Raw genomic sequence first — 18,675 nt, forward strand, 5'->3', positions numbered from 1 at the left:
TTTTACTATAGTCCGGCCCTCCAACAACAGTCTGAGGGACAGTGAACTGGCCCCCTATTTACAAAGTTTGAGGACCCCTGCTCTAGAGTCTCAGCGCCCCCTATTTACAAAGTTTGAGGACCCCTGCTCTAGAGTCTCAGCAGTAAAGTGACCCTTTACCATACCAACCGGTCAAAAGGAATATTGGGTCAAAGCAAAAGTGAAAAGTCTTACAACTGGGTGGAATGTGGCTATTATAGTTTATTTGGGGAAAAAAAAAAAGGTGGGGAGACAGGAGTTTAGGACTCAAAGCTAAGCACGAATTGACAGTGTGGTATGGGAATTTGTGAAGTCTGGGTTAGCACCCTGAATGCCTTAGAATCAGCCGGAGTCAGGATAAGCAAAAGTCCTTGGTCTTTATTCTTGATTTTTTTGGGGGGGAAGTGAAGGGAATGGACACAAGCTCTCCACTACCTCCCTTCTCCTCATCCACTGCAAAAGTGATCCTAGCTTGTCTTACTCCACCCCCTAATTCCTCCTTTAAATAAAAAAATTACTTGAAAATCACAACCTATATAAAATGATCATAGTTTCTATTTGATTTACAATTGGTAGAGAACTCGGATATTATCTATTCAGCCCAAACTTTTCATTTTACAGATAAAGACAATGAGACCCAGAGAGAAGTAACTTGTTCAGAATCACCCAAGGGGGAAGAGGCAGAGTCAGGATCTGAACCTAGACCCTCTGGCTCCAAATCAAGTCCCTTCCCATCAGTGTACTGCACCCCCAGAGTCCACCTCATTTTCTCCTGGACAGATATAGAATGAGGGGCCAGAAAGCAAAGGGAGTGCCGTGTGTGAGTGAGGCTGCAGGATGCACCACCAGGGAGGGGAAGGCACCTTCCACACTCTCCATTGCCCAAGATAGGCACATCCCACACTAGCAGGGCTACAGCAACACGGGTTCAACTAAAAGCCCTTTCGGCCCTCATGACTCTGACATTAAAACTCATGTTCAAGCCTATACCAAGATCTGGGTTATACAGTGATTGTAGGGAGACAAGCGTTTATTCAAGTTTGTCTGCTCTGTGTTAGACAGATCCAAACCAGGGGATAGAAAGATCCAAACCAACAGTCCCTACTCTTAGGGTGAGAGCATGCGCATGTGTATGTGTGTGTGTGTACACGTACACAAAAATGCATAGAAATATATGCAAAATAAAAAAGTTATTATTATTTTTTTTTGGTGGCAATGGGATGGTGCAAGTAGCTGGAAGAATCAAGAAAGACTTCATGAAGACATTAGCACCTGTGCTGTGGGTGCATTGTGCCAGTGGGGTGCAGTCAGTGCAGAAGCCGGGAGAGAAGAGGAAGATCAGAAACTTTGGCCGGACTGAGGAGGAGAGTAACAGAGCACAAACCTAGAGAGGCAGGTGGGAGCCAGACTTGCTCATGGGGGTAAGCGGAACCAGGGAATTGACCGTATATGGAGGGGAAGGGAGGTGACCACCACTTCCAGGAAATCACTCAAGCAGCTGTTTGGAGGATGGATCTGGAGGCAGGGAGATCCATTAGGAAGCTCCTTACCCAAGTGAGAAAGAAGCAATGAAATAAGCTAGAAGAATTCATATAAAAAATGTTTGTAGCAGCTCTTTTTGTGCTGGCAAAGAAATGGAAAATGAGTAGATCCCCATCAATTGGAGAATGGCTGAACAAGTTGTGGTATATGAAGGCAATGGAATATTGTTGTTTTATAAAAAATAATGAACAAACTGATTATAGAAAGGCCTGGAAAGATTTACACAAACTGATGCTGAGTAAAATAAGCAGAACCAGAAATACATTGTACACAATAACATCAAGAATATGAGGTGATCAACTATGAAAGATTTGATTCTTCTCAGTGGTTCAGTGATTCAAAGCAATTCCAATAGACTTTGGACAGAAAATGCCATCTCCATCCAGAATAAGAATTATGGAGATTGAATATATATCAACACAAGTTATGTTCATTTCTTTTTTCTGATTTTTTTTTTCTCTCTCCCCCATGGTTTTGCTCTGATTTTTCTCTCCCAACATGATTTACAAAAGGAATGTGTGTTAAAGATAAATTTAAGAAGAAGAGTATGAACAGGGTCCCAGTTCTAACTGCAAATCCCAACTTATAAAAAATTTATTTGCAAATAGTAACTTGTCATTTGAACAATTTCAGAAACATGTATGTGAGTAAGGATATCATTTCTTTTTCTAGACCCCTATTCCTTTAGATAGGAATGATCTCACTTCTTTCAGTGAAATACATCCATATATCAAAAGATGCTGCCTTAAGACCATAGCTCTTCAGCCAGTCACCCTCTCTTGAGAAACTTTACTAAAACAGCCTATTCTGAGCAAATCTTCTCATCAAAATAAAATGTTAGTGTTGGGAAGAAACCTTAGAAGGAATTCCCCTTAATCTTCTCATTTTACCATTTACAAAACTAAAGTCCCATAGTTAGCTTGTGGTCAATAAAGAACTAGAACTCAGTTCATTGATTATTACACTAAATCACACTGCTAAAAGCATATTATCATAACAATAATGAATACAATTATAGTTACTTAATCATGTTCGCCATTTGCTAAGCAACTTTAATTTAATGTACTTTGGTAATGAAACTAAATTATCCATAATTACTAAAATTATTGATGAATTATCAGATTCTCCCAGTCAATCATTTAATGTTTACATACCTGTATGTGTCTTCTGAATAGGTTTTCTGTACATAGTCCTGTAACTCCATCTGTGCCTTCTCTTGGAATTTTTCTATTTGGCTTGTACTGGTCAAACCTGGATGATCTGAAAACAGAAAAGAAAGACTCATATTCTTAGAGCTTTTCTGTAGAATAATTTAATATTTTCAGTCCAGTTTATTATGGGAATACATTCTGAGACATGGTAAAAGACTAGATGCTGAAGATTTCTGAGATAAAGAACATAAAATCTGTGTCCATTTGAAAAAAATAACTAAGTACTATTAGACATTAGCACCTATTCTGAATATATTTACTCACATAATTTTCTACTTCCTTCTTTTTAACAATATTTTACTATTAAAGAGGTGTAGAGCAAGGGTAGGGGGGAAGGAAGAAAGGGAGAAGAATCACTTTAGTAAATTGCTGTTAACTTCTGTGGGAAGAAAAACCTAATCATTGCAGCTTGAAATATCAATTCATTTAATATCAAAAATATTTATAATTTTTGTAAATTTCTTTACAAAGAAATTTTGTAAAATCTCATTCTTTATCAGAGAAAGTTTCTTTGGTATAGGCCTCATTTCATAAGTATACAGGGAACTGAGTCAAGTTTATAAAAATAAGAACTATTCCCCAGTTGATAAATGATTAAAGGATATCAGTTTTCAAAAGAAGAAATAAAAGTTACCTATAGTAATATAAAAAATGTTCTACGTTACAGTTGATTAGAGAAATGTAAATTAAAACAACTCTGAGATATTACACTTCATATCCATCAGAAATGACAAATGATAGAAGGAATATGAGAAAATAAGGACACTATTGCCTGGTTAGTGGAGTTGTGAACTGGTCCAATCAAATATCCTGGAGAACAATTTGGAACTATGCCCAAAGGGCTATAATACTATCCACACCCTTAAACCCAGCAATACTGCTATGAGGTCTATACCCCAAAGAAATGAAAAGAAAAAGAACAAGAACCTATAATACAAAAATATTCAGAGCAGTTTTTTTTTTTTTTTGGGGGGGGGGAATGGTTAAACAAGTTGTAGCATATGATTGTGATGGAATTTATTGTTCTCTAAGAAATAACAAGTAGTATGGTTTCAGAAAAAAACTGGGAAAAACTTATATAAACTGATGTCAAGTGAAATGAGCAGAACCAGGAGATTATTCTGCCTAGTAATTACAATACTGTAATGAGATCAATTGTGAAAGACTTAGCTACTTTGAATAAGACAATGATATAAGATAATTTCAAAGAACTCATGATGAAAAATGTTTTCCATCACTAGATTGAGAATTGATGAATTTTGAGTGCAAATTGAAGTATAATTTTCTCACTTTCTCTATTTTACTTGCTTTTTTTTTTCAATATGGTTAATATGAAAATGTTTTCCATGACTTCATATGTAAAACTGATGTACTGCTTGCCTTTTTAGTGGATGGGGGAGGGACAGGAGGGAATATAAAACTCAAATTTTTAAAAAATGCTAAAAAATAAATACATTTTTGAAAATGAAAAACAAACAAAACAAACATTTCATTTGAAGAAATCACAAAACTTGATGAGAGTAGCTGAAGCCAGGTGAATAGTGGTTAAACACATGTAGGAAGGGAAGAGGTCATTTAGAGTGTTGCTAAGGAGAAATGGATTCCTAATTTAGTAAGAAGGTAACACCTTCCTTACCAAACCAAATCTTCCCACTCTCCAAACAGGGTCCCTCACTTCCCTGAACCTGCTTTTACCAATCCTTCAGCTCTTGGTGCTATTAACAGGCACAATAACACAGCATAGGGTAAATTATGAAGACAAAAAATGTTGCACATTTATTCCTCAAAATTTTTTGAGTTGAATCTATAGGGAATGATGGGAGATGAGAAGGAATGATGAAACAAAAGCATATAGAATTCCTTAACATGCAGAGAATCAGCCCTTGTCTAACCTGTATTCTATAATTCCTGTTTAGTTAAAATGTATGTTTTAGAGAGTAATTTCAAGGAAAATACTGATTTACACATGCTAATGAATTCTAAAAATAGATAAGGAAAAAAGATCACAAACATTTACCTATCAGAAAAGACTCTATAATGTAATAAATAATGTAACAAAGAAAATGACTGGACTTTATTATTTCTTGTGTTTTAAGTGGTTTTTTCCCCCCTCTTCAAATAAATTTAGGGCATTTGGAAAAAAAAAATAAATGTTATAAAAAAAGAATTTATAAATAGACTGGTATGACTTCTTGACTGATGAAATCATTTCATGTACATATTAAAAATTTGATGGAAGCCTTGTAATAACTCTTGCATGCCATCTTACCTGGGCTAAAGAGTACGATAGCCTTAAGATATGCATATTCATACCCGTCGATATCAAGCTTAGCCATACTGTTGCAAAACTCCTGAAGTTTCCATATGTGTTCCATGACTTGTTTTATTCTGTCTCCAGAAAGTTTATCTAGAAAATACAAATGAAATTCTCTGAAAAAGGCAGAATGAATATACCCAATGAAATACTTTTCTCCTCTTTTATGACAAGATCAACAGAAACTAGAAAATAAATTAAATTTTAATTTTAACACTAAAATCTCAACAGGTTCAAATCCTAATTTTTGAACTGAGACAAAATGCAAGAGGAAAAGTGGTAATTCACTGTGCAAAGTAACTGCCACCATTCTTGCCAAACCATTATCTTAACATCTAAATTTCCCTCATCCATATCACCTTGAGGAGTTAACAGCTTTTCACTATATTTTCTTTAGTCATCAAAAATTCATATCTATTCTCTCTGATTCCCACTCTAATAATATTAACATACACAATTCTATTATTTTTATTTTGTTCTCAAGTTCCAGAAGTATTTGTTTACATTAGTGTCACCCGTTTTAATTTGTAATTTCTCAAGAGTGGCAATCAGAGTTTTTTTAGGCCTGGGATCTCTACTTGTCTCATTATAATCTGATTTAAAGAGCTTATCCTTTCTTAAACACACAAACAAAAGCAAACTTTCCTTATTTATTCAGCTTTGTCAAATGAGATAATATGGGTAAAGCACTATGTAAATGTTGGCTCTCCTCCTCTGCCTAAATTCTGGGTTGCTGACCTCATAACTATTTCTTCTTAAATTTTAGTGCCACATGTGATGATTTTATAGGATCAGAAGATTGAGGTTTGGAAGGGACTTAGATATGATTTAAATCAACTTCTTTTTTTTCCCATATTTGAAGAAGGATGCAAACCTAAGTGTTCTCATTTCAAATTAAGTCCTCTTCATAGCTTGCTATTCTTCTCACACCACTAATCTGCCTTTTATACTACAAATGGCAAAGTCTCCCTTTTACACAAGCCTGTTTATGTTATTCCTTTTCTGATTAAATGTTTTCAGTTTTTCATGAACTAACTCTATACAGTAGCAAATTTCTTGTTTTGGAATTCAAAATGCTCCACAATCTGGAGATAACTTTCTTTTCTCATCTCATCTTATTCCTTATCCTCTGTACCAAAATGGACCTGTGCTCTGAACACATCTCCTGCCTCTCTTGTCTATGGAGACGTTAGTTATGCACTATCCTATTAGTGTAACAGACTCTCTTCTCTTTTTACTACATATTGAGTAGACAGTTTTATGCCCTGTGGTCCAGTAGAAAGAAAATGGAATTTGGAGGCATGTGGAATCTGAGCTTTAAGCTCTTCAAGTGAAGAAATGGAGATAATGTAGGGTACTATAGAAAAGTAAGTCAACTAAATTGATGATATTATCAATACTGTAGGTTTTACCAAAACTCCCATCACTATAATTTTTTGTGTCACTATTGAGTTGAGCATTGAAAATTTTTTCTACTCATAATTTTCCGCATTCGGAGGAAATTAGAACAGTTTGTATAAAAAATTCAATGTATGGACTTGTAGCATTCTCTGCTGATTAAAATAGCCAAATTAAATTATTTTTGGCTTAAAGACAAAAAAATGTTAATGACATACTATAGAATTTTAAAGCATGTCAGTAACAGGTAGCAATTCTTAAGTCTGAGAAGCCGTACCTTCCTTAGAAGTTGACCTTACCACAAAGATATGTATTATTCTAGGGCCAACTTTTATCTGTGAAAATGACTGGAAACTGAGAAGCCCAAATGCAAGCCCTACAGAAAAGCTGTAATGACCCCACTTACCTTCCTGTATGCTGTTCTGTAGGTGGTTCACAATAGCTGCTAGAATAGTGGAAAGGCTCATCACTTGGGAACATTGGGCTAGGCCCAAGGTGAAGAGCTCATTCCAGCAGGCACGTACCAGGCTTGTATTACAGTCCTGACTAGAGAGAAAGATATAAAAGTTATTTTTAAAGGACAGATTATACAGTTTATATTTTCCAGATATTTCTTCAGATATCATTATTTTAATGATCAACACAGAAGTGTTTCATTTATAACTCTCTTTTCATGTCTTTAAAAAAACTTTCTGAATTTATATATTCTCTCTCAAGATGTGTTAAAAGAAACTTGTCTGACAGATAATCTTGGTGATTAATACTAACAGCTCACAATTCACAGCACTTTATAATTCCTTTTCTTCACAAAAATTCTGTAGGTTTAGTATTGAAACTACTTTTAGCTCTATTTTATAGATGTGGAAACTGAGGCTTATAGTGGGTAAAATAAGTAGTCATCAGCCTACTAACAGTAATGTTAATGACAATGATAACAATAACGATAACAACGACAACAGCAGCTCATAGCACTTTCTTCAAATTCAAGTCCAGGGATCTTTTTCCTATATCACAGCAATCCCCATGCCCTGGCATAGACATGTATAAAACCAGACCTATGAAGTGACTCAGCAAACCTAGGCCAGGGCTAAGTGGAGGGACCATTATTCACATGCAGTTTCACAATGATATTCATCTTTCTCAAATGTCAAAATAAGTTTAGCATTCCAATCCTGCATTTCAGTTCTTAAAGACAGATTTCATATTTTATGTGAGATTTTAAATAAGTTCCAAATAACACAACCAAAATCATACATCTAGTGAGAAATCGCTCTCCCTCCACTTTTAAAAGTTCTTCAGCAATGTCAGATGTGAGCAATGTCAGATGTGAGCAATCCCAGCCCCTAGGGAGGCTGAAGCCAGGAGGTCTCAGTCTGAGCAGTCATGGGCCACACAGATCAGAGGCCCATATCAAATTTGGAATCAATATGCTCTCAAGAACAGAAGGGGCCACCAGGTTGGTGTAGGAATTGGGTCAAGGCAGAAACAAAATAAGTGAAAGCTCCCATGTTGATCAAAGCAAGACTGGGAAGACCCATGAATGACCCCTATCTGGAGCTTTTAAAAACTCTTCAAGAATAGTTCTCAATATCAGTGACACTGAGGTTATGACAGCAAAGTCTGGAGTCACGGGCAGTGTGTAGATCTCCTTTCACAGAGTAGATACAAATTTGGGTCATCTTACTATCACTAATTAATATTTATTTTAGTAGTCACTGGCTACTATCTGATATATCCTGTATAGTTTACCTTAGAAGATATGGACAACAAATCTCTTCCCTCCTACTATTAAAGAAAATGAATCCACTGTCTTCTCACTATAATCCTCCTTGGTTCATTTCCATTCTGTTGGAAACTTGGGACCTCCATGACACTTGCCAGTCTTGACTCCCCAAGGGCATCATCCTGTCTCTTACCTTTTACTCCAAGCCTGGCTCCCTTTGCTTTCCAATTCCCCTCATTAGAAAGCAAGCTCTGTGAACTCTCAATGCTGCTTTTATTGTATTCCCAGCACTAAATATTGAATAAATGCTTGCTTTCTCTTTCTAGCTATTTCTGAAACCTATCCCAACAACCAAAATGCTCAATCATCTCTTCCTTCTTTGTGTCTTATAACCTATCATTCACTCTAGTATTTTTTGAGTCCTCATGGTACATGGCTTTGTAACATTTAGAGACATGGATGTTTGAGGTGGAAGAGATCTTGGTGTTTCAACTGATCTGTTGGAAAGCTTGCTCTTGAGATAGGGCCTGTGTCACTCTTGGTCCAGAGGTGAACACCTGGCTAGTAGCCTGGCACAGAGGAGACACTTAATACATGCCTGTTGCTTGATGCCCTCATTTAAAGAAAAGGAAACTGAAGCAGAGAAGTTCGTGGCAGAACGAAGACCGGAAGAGTCCTGACTCTAAGATCTCTTACAATAAGAGTATAAGAAATCATCTCATTTTTGATGTATGTATAACCTCCTTGTTCTAGACCTTTTTGTATATTTAGCAGAGTGTTTTACAAAGGGAAGAACAACAAATTCCTAAATGAATGGAAGCAGGACCTCTCTGTCCTTTGTGCTGCCACTGTCCTCTTAGGGTTCCTTGATTTATGCCCAGAGATTAAATTACTCAGTCAGAGAAGAGGTTCACTTACCCAAGGGCCTGAAAGGCAGGAATGGATCTGGCCCAGTGCATTGAGAGGAACAGCAGCCGTGATGCTGACTCACAGATGTAATGCACATTGAGGTACTCTGGCATCGGGCTAGGCATTGTGAGCTGGGGAGGAAGGAGGCACAAGGCGCGTAGTGTCAACAGCAGACATGCTGTTTGTTTGTTTGTTTTTTAACTTATGTAGTCAGAATTAAACAACCCTAAAGTCAGATTTTATTCTGAAGGTAGTACTTCTGACAGTAATCGGTAAGGTCTGAACTTTGCCAGGCTGGGCTGATCCAACTACACTCTTCTGCTCCCTCTCTCTAGGAACAGGAGGCTTCAGTATTTGAATTAAATGGCCAGGTCATGCTAACTAACCACACGGCACCAAGACCTGGCTCATTAAGGTCTCCTCTTCCTCCTTTTCTTCCTCACCACTACCACTCCCACCCACCACCATCTCACATTTATGTAATGCTTAGGAGTATAGACAGCATTTTTTGTTGTTGTTGTTGTTGTTCTTACAACAAACCCATGAAGTATTGTTATTTCCATTTTGTAGAAGAAGAAACTGAGATCTGGAGAGGTTCTGTCTAAAGTTAACCAGCTATTGGCTTAACATAAGCTGTTCTATGTCAACAGCTCATGAAGATGTGATGAAAATCTTTATTTAAGAAAGAAGAAATAGGGTAAAATTCACTCATAATAGTATTAATTGTATTCAATAATAGTATTCATTGGAAATGATATGAAAGAAGATTTATAGTTAGCTATGAGATAACACTGAATACAAATTTAGGAAAGATAAATAACAAAAAATTTCAATTTTGTCTGGGAAAGACTTTGGGAACTCTGATGGATACAGGTTGCTAACAAGTTCTATAATAAATTCCAGGACTGAATGGAAGATATGTCAACTCAAATGACAGGGAGACAAGAGGGACATATCTGTAGTGTGGATAGATCATCATCAAAAGTTTATAAAATCAGAAAAATCAGTAGTTAACAAAGAAAAGGATTTTAATCAGGATTTAATGAAACAAGCAGACTTTAATCACTGAAGGTCTGTGATCGAAGGAATGCTGGACTAAAGAATAAAAATATGGTACTTTTCTCCTAACTAAAAGGAAGACATTCCGAAAACAAACCTTTCGAAGCAAGCATATAAATGAAACATCAATTCACTAAAAACACCTAACTCCAAGGTTGGACCAACAACAATTCAAGCTAACCCTCATCACTTCATTATTATGACATCATAAATGAGGACAACACAACAAAGAAGGCACATACTTTAAATGTGACATGTGTATCTGTAAGTAGGGGTCCCTCTACTTCGATGATGGGTGTTGACTGATCTCTACTGATGACATGAATGTTCCCTCCTCCTGTAGGATCCATCCCATCTGCTAAGTTTGGTGGTGAAGAGCCATCTGTGGTGTTAAGTGCTTTTGCCAAGGTATCAAATGCCCTTAAAGCAAAAACAAATCATATACAAGTATGTGAATCAATAATTTCCCAGAGGAAATAAATCATAAACTTTGTGCAGCTCCAGGATGACATGACACTTCTCAACATTTTACATAACATAACAGAGAAAACAATCATCCTGAATTTTAATGCAGCATTTTTTTCCTGAATAACTAAAGATATTTTAAGATTGGAATCTTGTTCAAATATACAATATACTTTTGAAGTAGGGAAAGGACAGTGAATTATACCAACTGAATAAAGCCACAACATGGATTTTAGTTTTCTACCTCAGGCTGCAAGTGAATGGGATCCCAAATCTAGTCCTCATTTTTCCACTTAGAAAATACAGCAAACAACAAGGTGGAATTGACTTGTTTACTCTTAAAGAAAGCTGATGACAAGAATAAACTGGTTGCAAAGCATTTGGTATAACATATAACAGTGGAATTTTGGGAGGGAAATATCTACTTTTTTTCATTTATAGAAGCTTGGAACCAACTGATGCTATTAGTCTATAGTTACTTAGGAAAAAGAAAAAGGAAAACTGAAGGATAAAAGCGAAATACTACAAAAATGCTGAATAGCAAGCAACATTCATTTAGTAAAGAAAAGTGTTATTAGAGTTGGGGTTTGTTTTTTTGTGTGTCTGTCACTATTTGTGCAATTATGTAATTCTGTTACTTACTGCAACCACTTTTGATTGATTTGCTCACATAGGAAACGATCTTAATAACTATTATGTAAAAAAAGAGACAGGCTCACAGTAACAACTTCAAAGTTATACTGTAGTTGTCTAAATAAAGGATGTAGATGACATGACAGTCTAAAGAAGAGCAGAAAAATCCAATCGCCGCCTAAGGAAGCCTTCATGCACACTGCTACCCTGAGTTCCTACCGAGTGATCTCACTTGCTGATTGGTCCTCTTGTTGGATTTCTGAAGGGTCACCATTATTCAGAGATTCATTCAGGTTGGCAAGGGATGTCACTACGTTTGCCAATGTGCCTAGAGCACCCTGGCTTGTCTCAGCCTAGAAAAAACAAACACAAAAATCACATGGTCAAATGCAGATATGTGCTCACTCTGTGGCTCCCACACTGCTCGAACCCCAGTCAAAGAGACAGAGAGGATGCAAACTGTTTAGCTTCTCTGCTCCTTTCATTTGAAAAAGGATCCAAAGTCTTCAAATAGGTCCTCTCACTCAAGTGAGCTATACCACATTTTCTGAGATAGATCAGTGAAGGAAGAAGCTGAGATAAAGTTAGCTGGGACTAGGTCTGAGGTCTCCAAGCTCAGATTTTGGTACTCTACTAATGAGACCCTGCTGTGGATTCTTCAAAACCTTGACACAATCACTTACCTTCCTTCAATGGCATGTGGTGGAACTGCTACAGTTTTACCTACCTACAATCATACACTTACTCCCTGCCAAAAGACCGAGAGTTTGTTGCATAGCAGAATAGGACCACCTCCCCCCTGCAGGCAGGTTTGTGAAAAGCCCTCACTTTTTGCTTTCTCTTAAAAACGATTTTTCTGAGAAATGTTCCTTGGTGAATCTGCAATCCTTCAGGCTTTTTACTGAATGTGAGACAAACAAAAACTACTAGACAGATACTAAGAGGAATCTTTTTATCAAGGACAGAATTATCTCAATCACACAGTCACTAACTTTTGCTCCATTTAACATAATTTAACAATTATACTAAAAGTTTGATTTTAGTTTATTATTCTTACGCTGCATCACCAGAAAATACACTGGTCAGAGAGCTGGGCATGCAGAGTGATGTGTGATATGGACTAGGTTATCTCTAGGGGCCCTCCTAGAGCTGTAAGTCTCTAAGCTCTGCTGTAGAGGGTGACATCAAGAAGAAAGCTTCATCAACATAATAACTGCAATGAAAAAAGCAATTTTGCAATCCAATATCATTTAGGATACTGTCTTCTCATGGGATGAAATTGTTTTTACTTTTCCCTCAGAGTATTTGTTTTCCTAGGCCTTTACTTTAGCTGGTTTTAATTCAGACATGTCTCTCAAATGATGCATGTACCATTTTATTTTGTGACTTGCTGTGTATTCAATTTCAAACAGCTAATATACCACCAAGTTCATTTTTAGAAACCTAGGTGAATATATGATCCCAGAACAATTTTATAAAAAGGTAATAATAATGAACTTTTTCAAAAGGAATTCTGAACAAGTAAACATAACTACTACATAATAAATGTCTGTGTGCTAGAAAGCAAATTATTTTCATCAGAATGAAGCCATGGCACTTTCAACAAGTGAAATCTGCATAATAACATGTTTTAATGATTACGAGATGACAATAGTAATGCAGCACACACACAAAAATTGAGTTTCTCTTAAGATAATTTACATTTTCGTGAATGGTACTGAGTTGAGAGGTGCTGGTTATTGGTGATGGGTCCTTATCATAATCTAAATAAATAGCAAATTATTTCAGTGAGGACAACAAATCCGGCACAGATACAGATACTACCAAGGTGATAATTTATGTTAAAAATTTGTGATGTATTTTGTTGGAATCTTTACAAACTGTTAAGCCATTGGAGTTGATTTGATCTTAGAAAAAGATATTTTGGGCCAGAACTTGAAACAAAGCACTAAGTACAACTGATGGAAACAATGCTTGTGTTCATACCTTTAGAGAGCTCATAAGTATCTAAGTACTCAATGGAGTTCACACGTTTGGGAGAATTCAGGGATGGCTTAGTCTGAATTCACACCTCCCTTGAAGTTCTTAGGACCAGAGAACACTCTGGGAGATAACCCATAATCCCTGCCTCGAGAAGGAGGAGTTAACCTTTGGGAGATGATATATATGGAGGAAGCTCTTAGAGCTAGAGAGAATTTCTCCGGAACATCAATGGGGGTCAGAGACAGAACACTCTGGAAGAAAGCCTACAAGCCCTATCTTAGAGGCAAGAGAGATTCATCGTATCTTCTACCTTGGTGCTGGCTGGAGGCTGAAGAAAGCAGAGGCAGAAGCCAAGGACAAAGCTGCAAGAGCTCAAGCAGAGAGATAGGTCTCTGGGCTAACTGGGTTAATTTGGAAGGAGAAATAAACGTTTGCATTTTTACCAGCTGGCTGCGATTTTGGAGTAATTATTTATTTCAACTGAGACCAAGGCTGCCTCCAGAAAACCTCCACAGTATTTATTTCAAGTAAATAATAACTCTCATTTTTTATTGTTGTTTAGGGCTACAAAATACTTTTACATGCTTCATCTCATTTGAATGACCCAATAACCCTGTAAAGTTGGCAGTAAAAATATTACTTCTATGTAATTAAGATATTTTGACTTTTTTGGATCTTGAGGCTAGAACTCAAGGCTGGCGAACTGTGGCAATTTCCCTAGACACTAGGATGGATGCAGAGTCAGGCTACAAGCCTGACTCTCTTGTCTACAAGCCCAGAGTTCTCTCAAGGAAAATAAAGTCCCAGGGGACGGCTGTTACCTTGGAGTCAGCAGCAAGAAGGACTGTGCCATCATCACGGATCAAAGGTTGCTGGATATTGACAAGCATTCCTGGGTCAAGGAGACCTGTTTGTCTAGTAGAGACATAAAGACCATGAGAGCAACTTCTGGTGTTGTATTAGTTACACTATTAGGATTTGCTCATGTGATAAACTAAAACTTTCAAAATTCTTAGCAATAAGGTTTGGACTAAGATGAAAGCTCTTGACAAAAATCTCTATAATGAATAGATAACGCTCCTTTTCTTGGGATGTGGACATCTGAGGCAACAACCTACAAGACTACTTTGAAGTGTTGTGAAGTCTCCAATTTGGCTGTGGTTTACAGAAATTCTGCCAGGGAAGGGAAGTTCCCTTCAGCATATCACAAATTTGGTCTCAATTCCATCGTCCTCTGTATCAGGGATTCTTAAACTTTCTAGTATCCTATAGCCCTGGCAAAGCCTGCATTTGGACCCCTTCTCAAAATCAATTTTTTAAAAATACATGAAATAAAATATATAGGATTACAAAGACGGTCAATTATAATGAAATGTAGTTATTTAAATTAAAATCCTAAACCAAAAATATAAGTTCATGGATACCAGCTCAAGAACCAGTGCTCTCCATAGATCTTTGACTTCCTTGTCTTTCTTGCATCTTTTAAATTGTTTGACACAATAATTAATTAGTCTAGTCAGGTGTCACTATATCATTTACTGGGTATCCAATATGATCTGGAAGGAACTCAGCAAAAAAGATTTTTTTAGTCTATACTTGGTAAAAGTTTCAGAGATTGAAATGCATCTAACAAAAAGTTCTGATATTAAAAGAAAAAGAGAGAGAGAGAGAGCAGCCAAATGATTCAAGATTTTTCTTTCTTTCTTTCTTTTTTTTTTTGGTAGAGGTATCATGACTGTTACAAATAAAACATTTTAGGCACAATTCCTTTTCTCATAAGGGTATAACTGGGAGGGTATAATGGGAATCAGTTGAAGAAGAGATAGGACAGAGAATGACTTAGAGCTCATCTTCTATTAGTCAGCAAGTGAAGACAGTGAAGCATGAAGAAGATATAACATGATCCATTTCAGGGAGTCTGACTCAAGTATCCTGAGCCTCTTCCCTCTACCTTAATTTTATACCTTCACTCTTATATCCTACAAACAAAGGGACAGGATGTTCCACTGACCTTGTTCCATCTTTGTCGGCTACAAAAGTTGGTGTGGCTATTAAGGGACTTCTTAAGTCTTTCCTGATGTAGATTTTTTCTGTTGAAGCTGCACAATTGGTTGGTTTCTCCCGTTGCACATCAAAAGGCTTCCTTTCACTCTGAACAGCTTAAAAAACATAAACGTGTTTATTTTTATTTTTTTATTATAGCTTTTTATATACAAAACATATGCATGGATAATTTTTCAACATTGACCCTTGCAAAAACTTCTGTTCCAACTTTTCCCCTCCTTCCCTCCACTCTCTCTCCTAGATGGCATGTAGTCCCATACATGTTAAATATGTTAAAGTATATGTTCAATTCAATATATGTATACATATTTATACAGTTGTCTTGCTACACAAGAAAAATTGGATTTTGAAAGAAGGTAAAAATAACCTGGGAAGAAAAACAAAAATGTAAGCAAACAACAACAAAAAGAGTGTAAATGCCATGTTATGGTCCACACTCATTTCCCAGTGTTCTTTCGCTGGGTGTAGCTGGTTCTGTTTATTACTGATCAACTGGAACTGATTTGGATCTTCTCATTGCTGAAAAGAGCCACTTCCATCAGAATTGATCCTCATATAGTATTGTTGTTGAAGTGTATAATGATCTCCTGGTTCTGCTCATTTCACTCAGCATCAGTTCATGTAAATCTTTCCAAGTCTCTCTGTATTCATCCTGCTGGTCATTTCTTACAGAACAATAATGTTCCATAACATTGTATATCACAATTTGCTCATTCTCCAATTGATGGGCATCCATTCAGTTTCCAGTTTCTAGTCTCTACAAACAGGGCTGCCACAAACATTTTTACACATGTGAGTCCCTTTTTCTCCTTTAAGATCTTTTTGGGATATAAGCCCAGTAGTAATACTGCTAGATCAAAGGGTATGCAGTTTGACAACTTTTTTGAGCATAGTTCCAAATCGCTCTCCAGAAGGTTGGATCCATTAACAACTCCACAAACAATGCATTAGTGTCCCAGTTTCCCCACACCCCCTACAACATTCGTTACTATCTTTTCTTGCCATCTTAGCCAATCTGACAGGTGTGTAGTAGTATCAGAGTTGTCTTACTTTGCATTTCTCTGATCAATAGTGACCTGGACCACCTTTTCATATGGGTAGAAATAGTTTCAATTTCATCATCTGAAAATTGTCATATCCTTTGACCATTTATCAATCAGAGAATGGCTTAATTTCTTATAAAGTTGCGTCAATTCTCTATATATTTTGGAAATGAGGCCTTTATCATAACCATTAACTGTAAAGATGTTTTTCCAGTTTATTGCTTCCCTTCTAATCTTGTCTGCATTAGTTTTGTTTGTATAAAAGCTTTTCAACTTGATATAATCAAAATTTTCTACTTTGTGATCAAGAATGATTTCTAGTTCTTCTTTAGTCACAAATTTCTTCCTCCTCCACAGGTCTGAGAGGTAAACTAAATTAGAAGTGGTCTTCTAATTTATTTATAATCTCATTCTTTATGCCTAGATCAAGAACCCATTTTGATCTTATCTTGGTGTATGGTGTTAAGTGTGAGTCAATGCCTAGTTTCTGCCATAGTAATTTCCAATTTTCCCAGCAGTTTTTGTCAAATAGTGAATTCTTATTCCAAAAGTTGGGGTCTTTGGGTTTGTCAAACAGTAGATTGTTATAGTTATTGACTATTTTGTCCTGTGAACCTCACCTATTCCACTGATCAACTAGTCTATTTCTTAGCCAATAACAAATGGTTTTGGTGACCTGCTGCTTTATAATCTAGTTTTAGATCAGGTACAGCTAGGCCACCTTCATTTGATTTTTTTTTTTTAATAGTTTCCTTGAAATTCTTGACCTTTTATTCTTCCAGATGAATTTTGTTATTATTTTTTCTAGGTCATTAAAATAGTTTTTTGGGAGTCTGATTGGTATAGCACTAAATAAATACATTAGTTTAGGTAATACTGTCATCTTTATTATATTCTCTTGACTTATCCAAGAGCACTTAATATTTTTCCAATTGTTTAGATCTGACTTTATTTGTGTGGAAAGTGTTTTGTAGTTTTGCTCATATAGTTCCTGACTTTCCCATGGCAGATAGGTTCCCAAATATTTTATACTATTGACAGTTATTTTAAATGGAATTTCTCTTTGTATCTCTTGCTGTTGGATTTTGTTAGTGATGTATAAAAATGCTGATGATTTATGTGTATTTATTTTGTATCCTGCAACTTTGGTAAAGTTGTAGATTATTTCTAATAGCTTTTTAGTAGAATCACTGGGGTTCTCTAAGTATACCATCATATCATCTGCAAAGAGTGATAATTTGACTTCCTCATTACCTACTCTAATTATTTTAATCTCTTTTTCATCTCTTATTGCCGAAGCTAGCATTTCTAATACAATATTGAATAGTAATGGTGATAGTGGGCAACCTTGTCTCACTCCTAATTTTACTGGGAATGGTTCCAGTTTATCACCATTACATATGATGCTTACTGACGGTTTTAAATCGATGCTACTGACTATTTTAAGGGAAAGTCCATTTATTCCTATACTCTCTAGTGTTTTTAATGAGAATGGGTGTTGAATTTTATCAGTGGCCTTTTTTGCATCTATTGAGATGATCATTTGGTTTTTGTTAATTTGGTTATTGATATAGTCAATTATGTTAATAGTTTTCCTAATATTGAACCACCTCTCTGTATTCCTGGTATAAACCTACTTGGTCATGGTGTAGTAACCTGGGGATGATTTTCTGTAATCTTTTTGATAATATTTTACTTAAGATTTTTACATCACTGTTCACTAGGGAGATTGGTCTATAATTTTTTTTTTTTCTGTTTTCATCCTACCTGGTTTAGGTATCAGTACCATGTCTGTGTCATAAAAGGAATTTGGTAGGACTCCTTCATTCCCTATTTTTTCAAATAATTTATATAGCAATGAAGTTAATTGTTCTTTAAATGTTCGGTAGAATTCACATGTAAATCCATCTGGTCCTGGGGATTTTTTCTTAGGAAGTTGATTAATAGCTTGTTCTATTTCTTTTTCTAAAATGGGACTATTTAACCAATTTACTTCTTCCACTGTTAATCTGGGCAACCTATGTTTTTGAAGGTATTCATCCATTTCATTTAAATTATCAAATTTACTGGCATAAAGTTGGACAAAGTAACTCCTAATTATTGCTTTAATTCCTCTTCATTAGTGCAAAGTTCTCCCTTTTCATTTTTAAGACTAACAATTTGATTTTCCTCTTTTCTTTTTCTAATCAAATTTACCAAGGATTTATCTATTTTGTTAGTTTTTTTCATAGAACCAACTCTTAATTTTATTTAATTCAATAGTTTTTTACTTTCAATTTTATTAATCTCTCCTTTTATTTTTAGAATGTCAAG

The 18,675-nt window shown here is 36.0% G+C and overlaps 1 protein-coding gene across 3 annotated transcripts in view; it reads right to left on the minus strand.

The window, feature by feature from the left end:
• The window catches only part of NR2C2 (nuclear receptor subfamily 2 group C member 2), a 115,228-nt gene that overhangs the window by 12,024 nt on the left and 84,529 nt on the right, over positions 1-18,675 (minus strand). For all 3 annotated transcript variants that reach the window (XM_031955697.1, XM_031955691.1, XM_031955706.1), the window contains 8 exons: positions 15,267-15,414; positions 14,077-14,170; positions 11,492-11,625; positions 10,417-10,594; positions 9,125-9,246; positions 6,890-7,029; positions 5,041-5,178; positions 2,715-2,820 (listed from right to left, as the gene is read on the minus strand). In XM_031955697.1, the coding sequence (XP_031811557.1) occupies positions 2,715-2,820; positions 5,041-5,178; positions 6,890-7,029; positions 9,125-9,246; positions 10,417-10,594; positions 11,492-11,625; positions 14,077-14,170; positions 15,267-15,414 (1,060 nt within the window). The remainder of the gene's footprint in view (positions 1-2,714; positions 2,821-5,040; positions 5,179-6,889; positions 7,030-9,124; positions 9,247-10,416; positions 10,595-11,491; positions 11,626-14,076; positions 14,171-15,266; positions 15,415-18,675) is intronic.

The sequence above is a fragment of the Sarcophilus harrisii genome, chromosome 1 (assembly GCF_902635505.1).
Source record: "Sarcophilus harrisii chromosome 1, mSarHar1.11, whole genome shotgun sequence".
Classification (NCBI taxonomy): domain Eukaryota; kingdom Metazoa; phylum Chordata; class Mammalia; order Dasyuromorphia; family Dasyuridae; genus Sarcophilus; species Sarcophilus harrisii.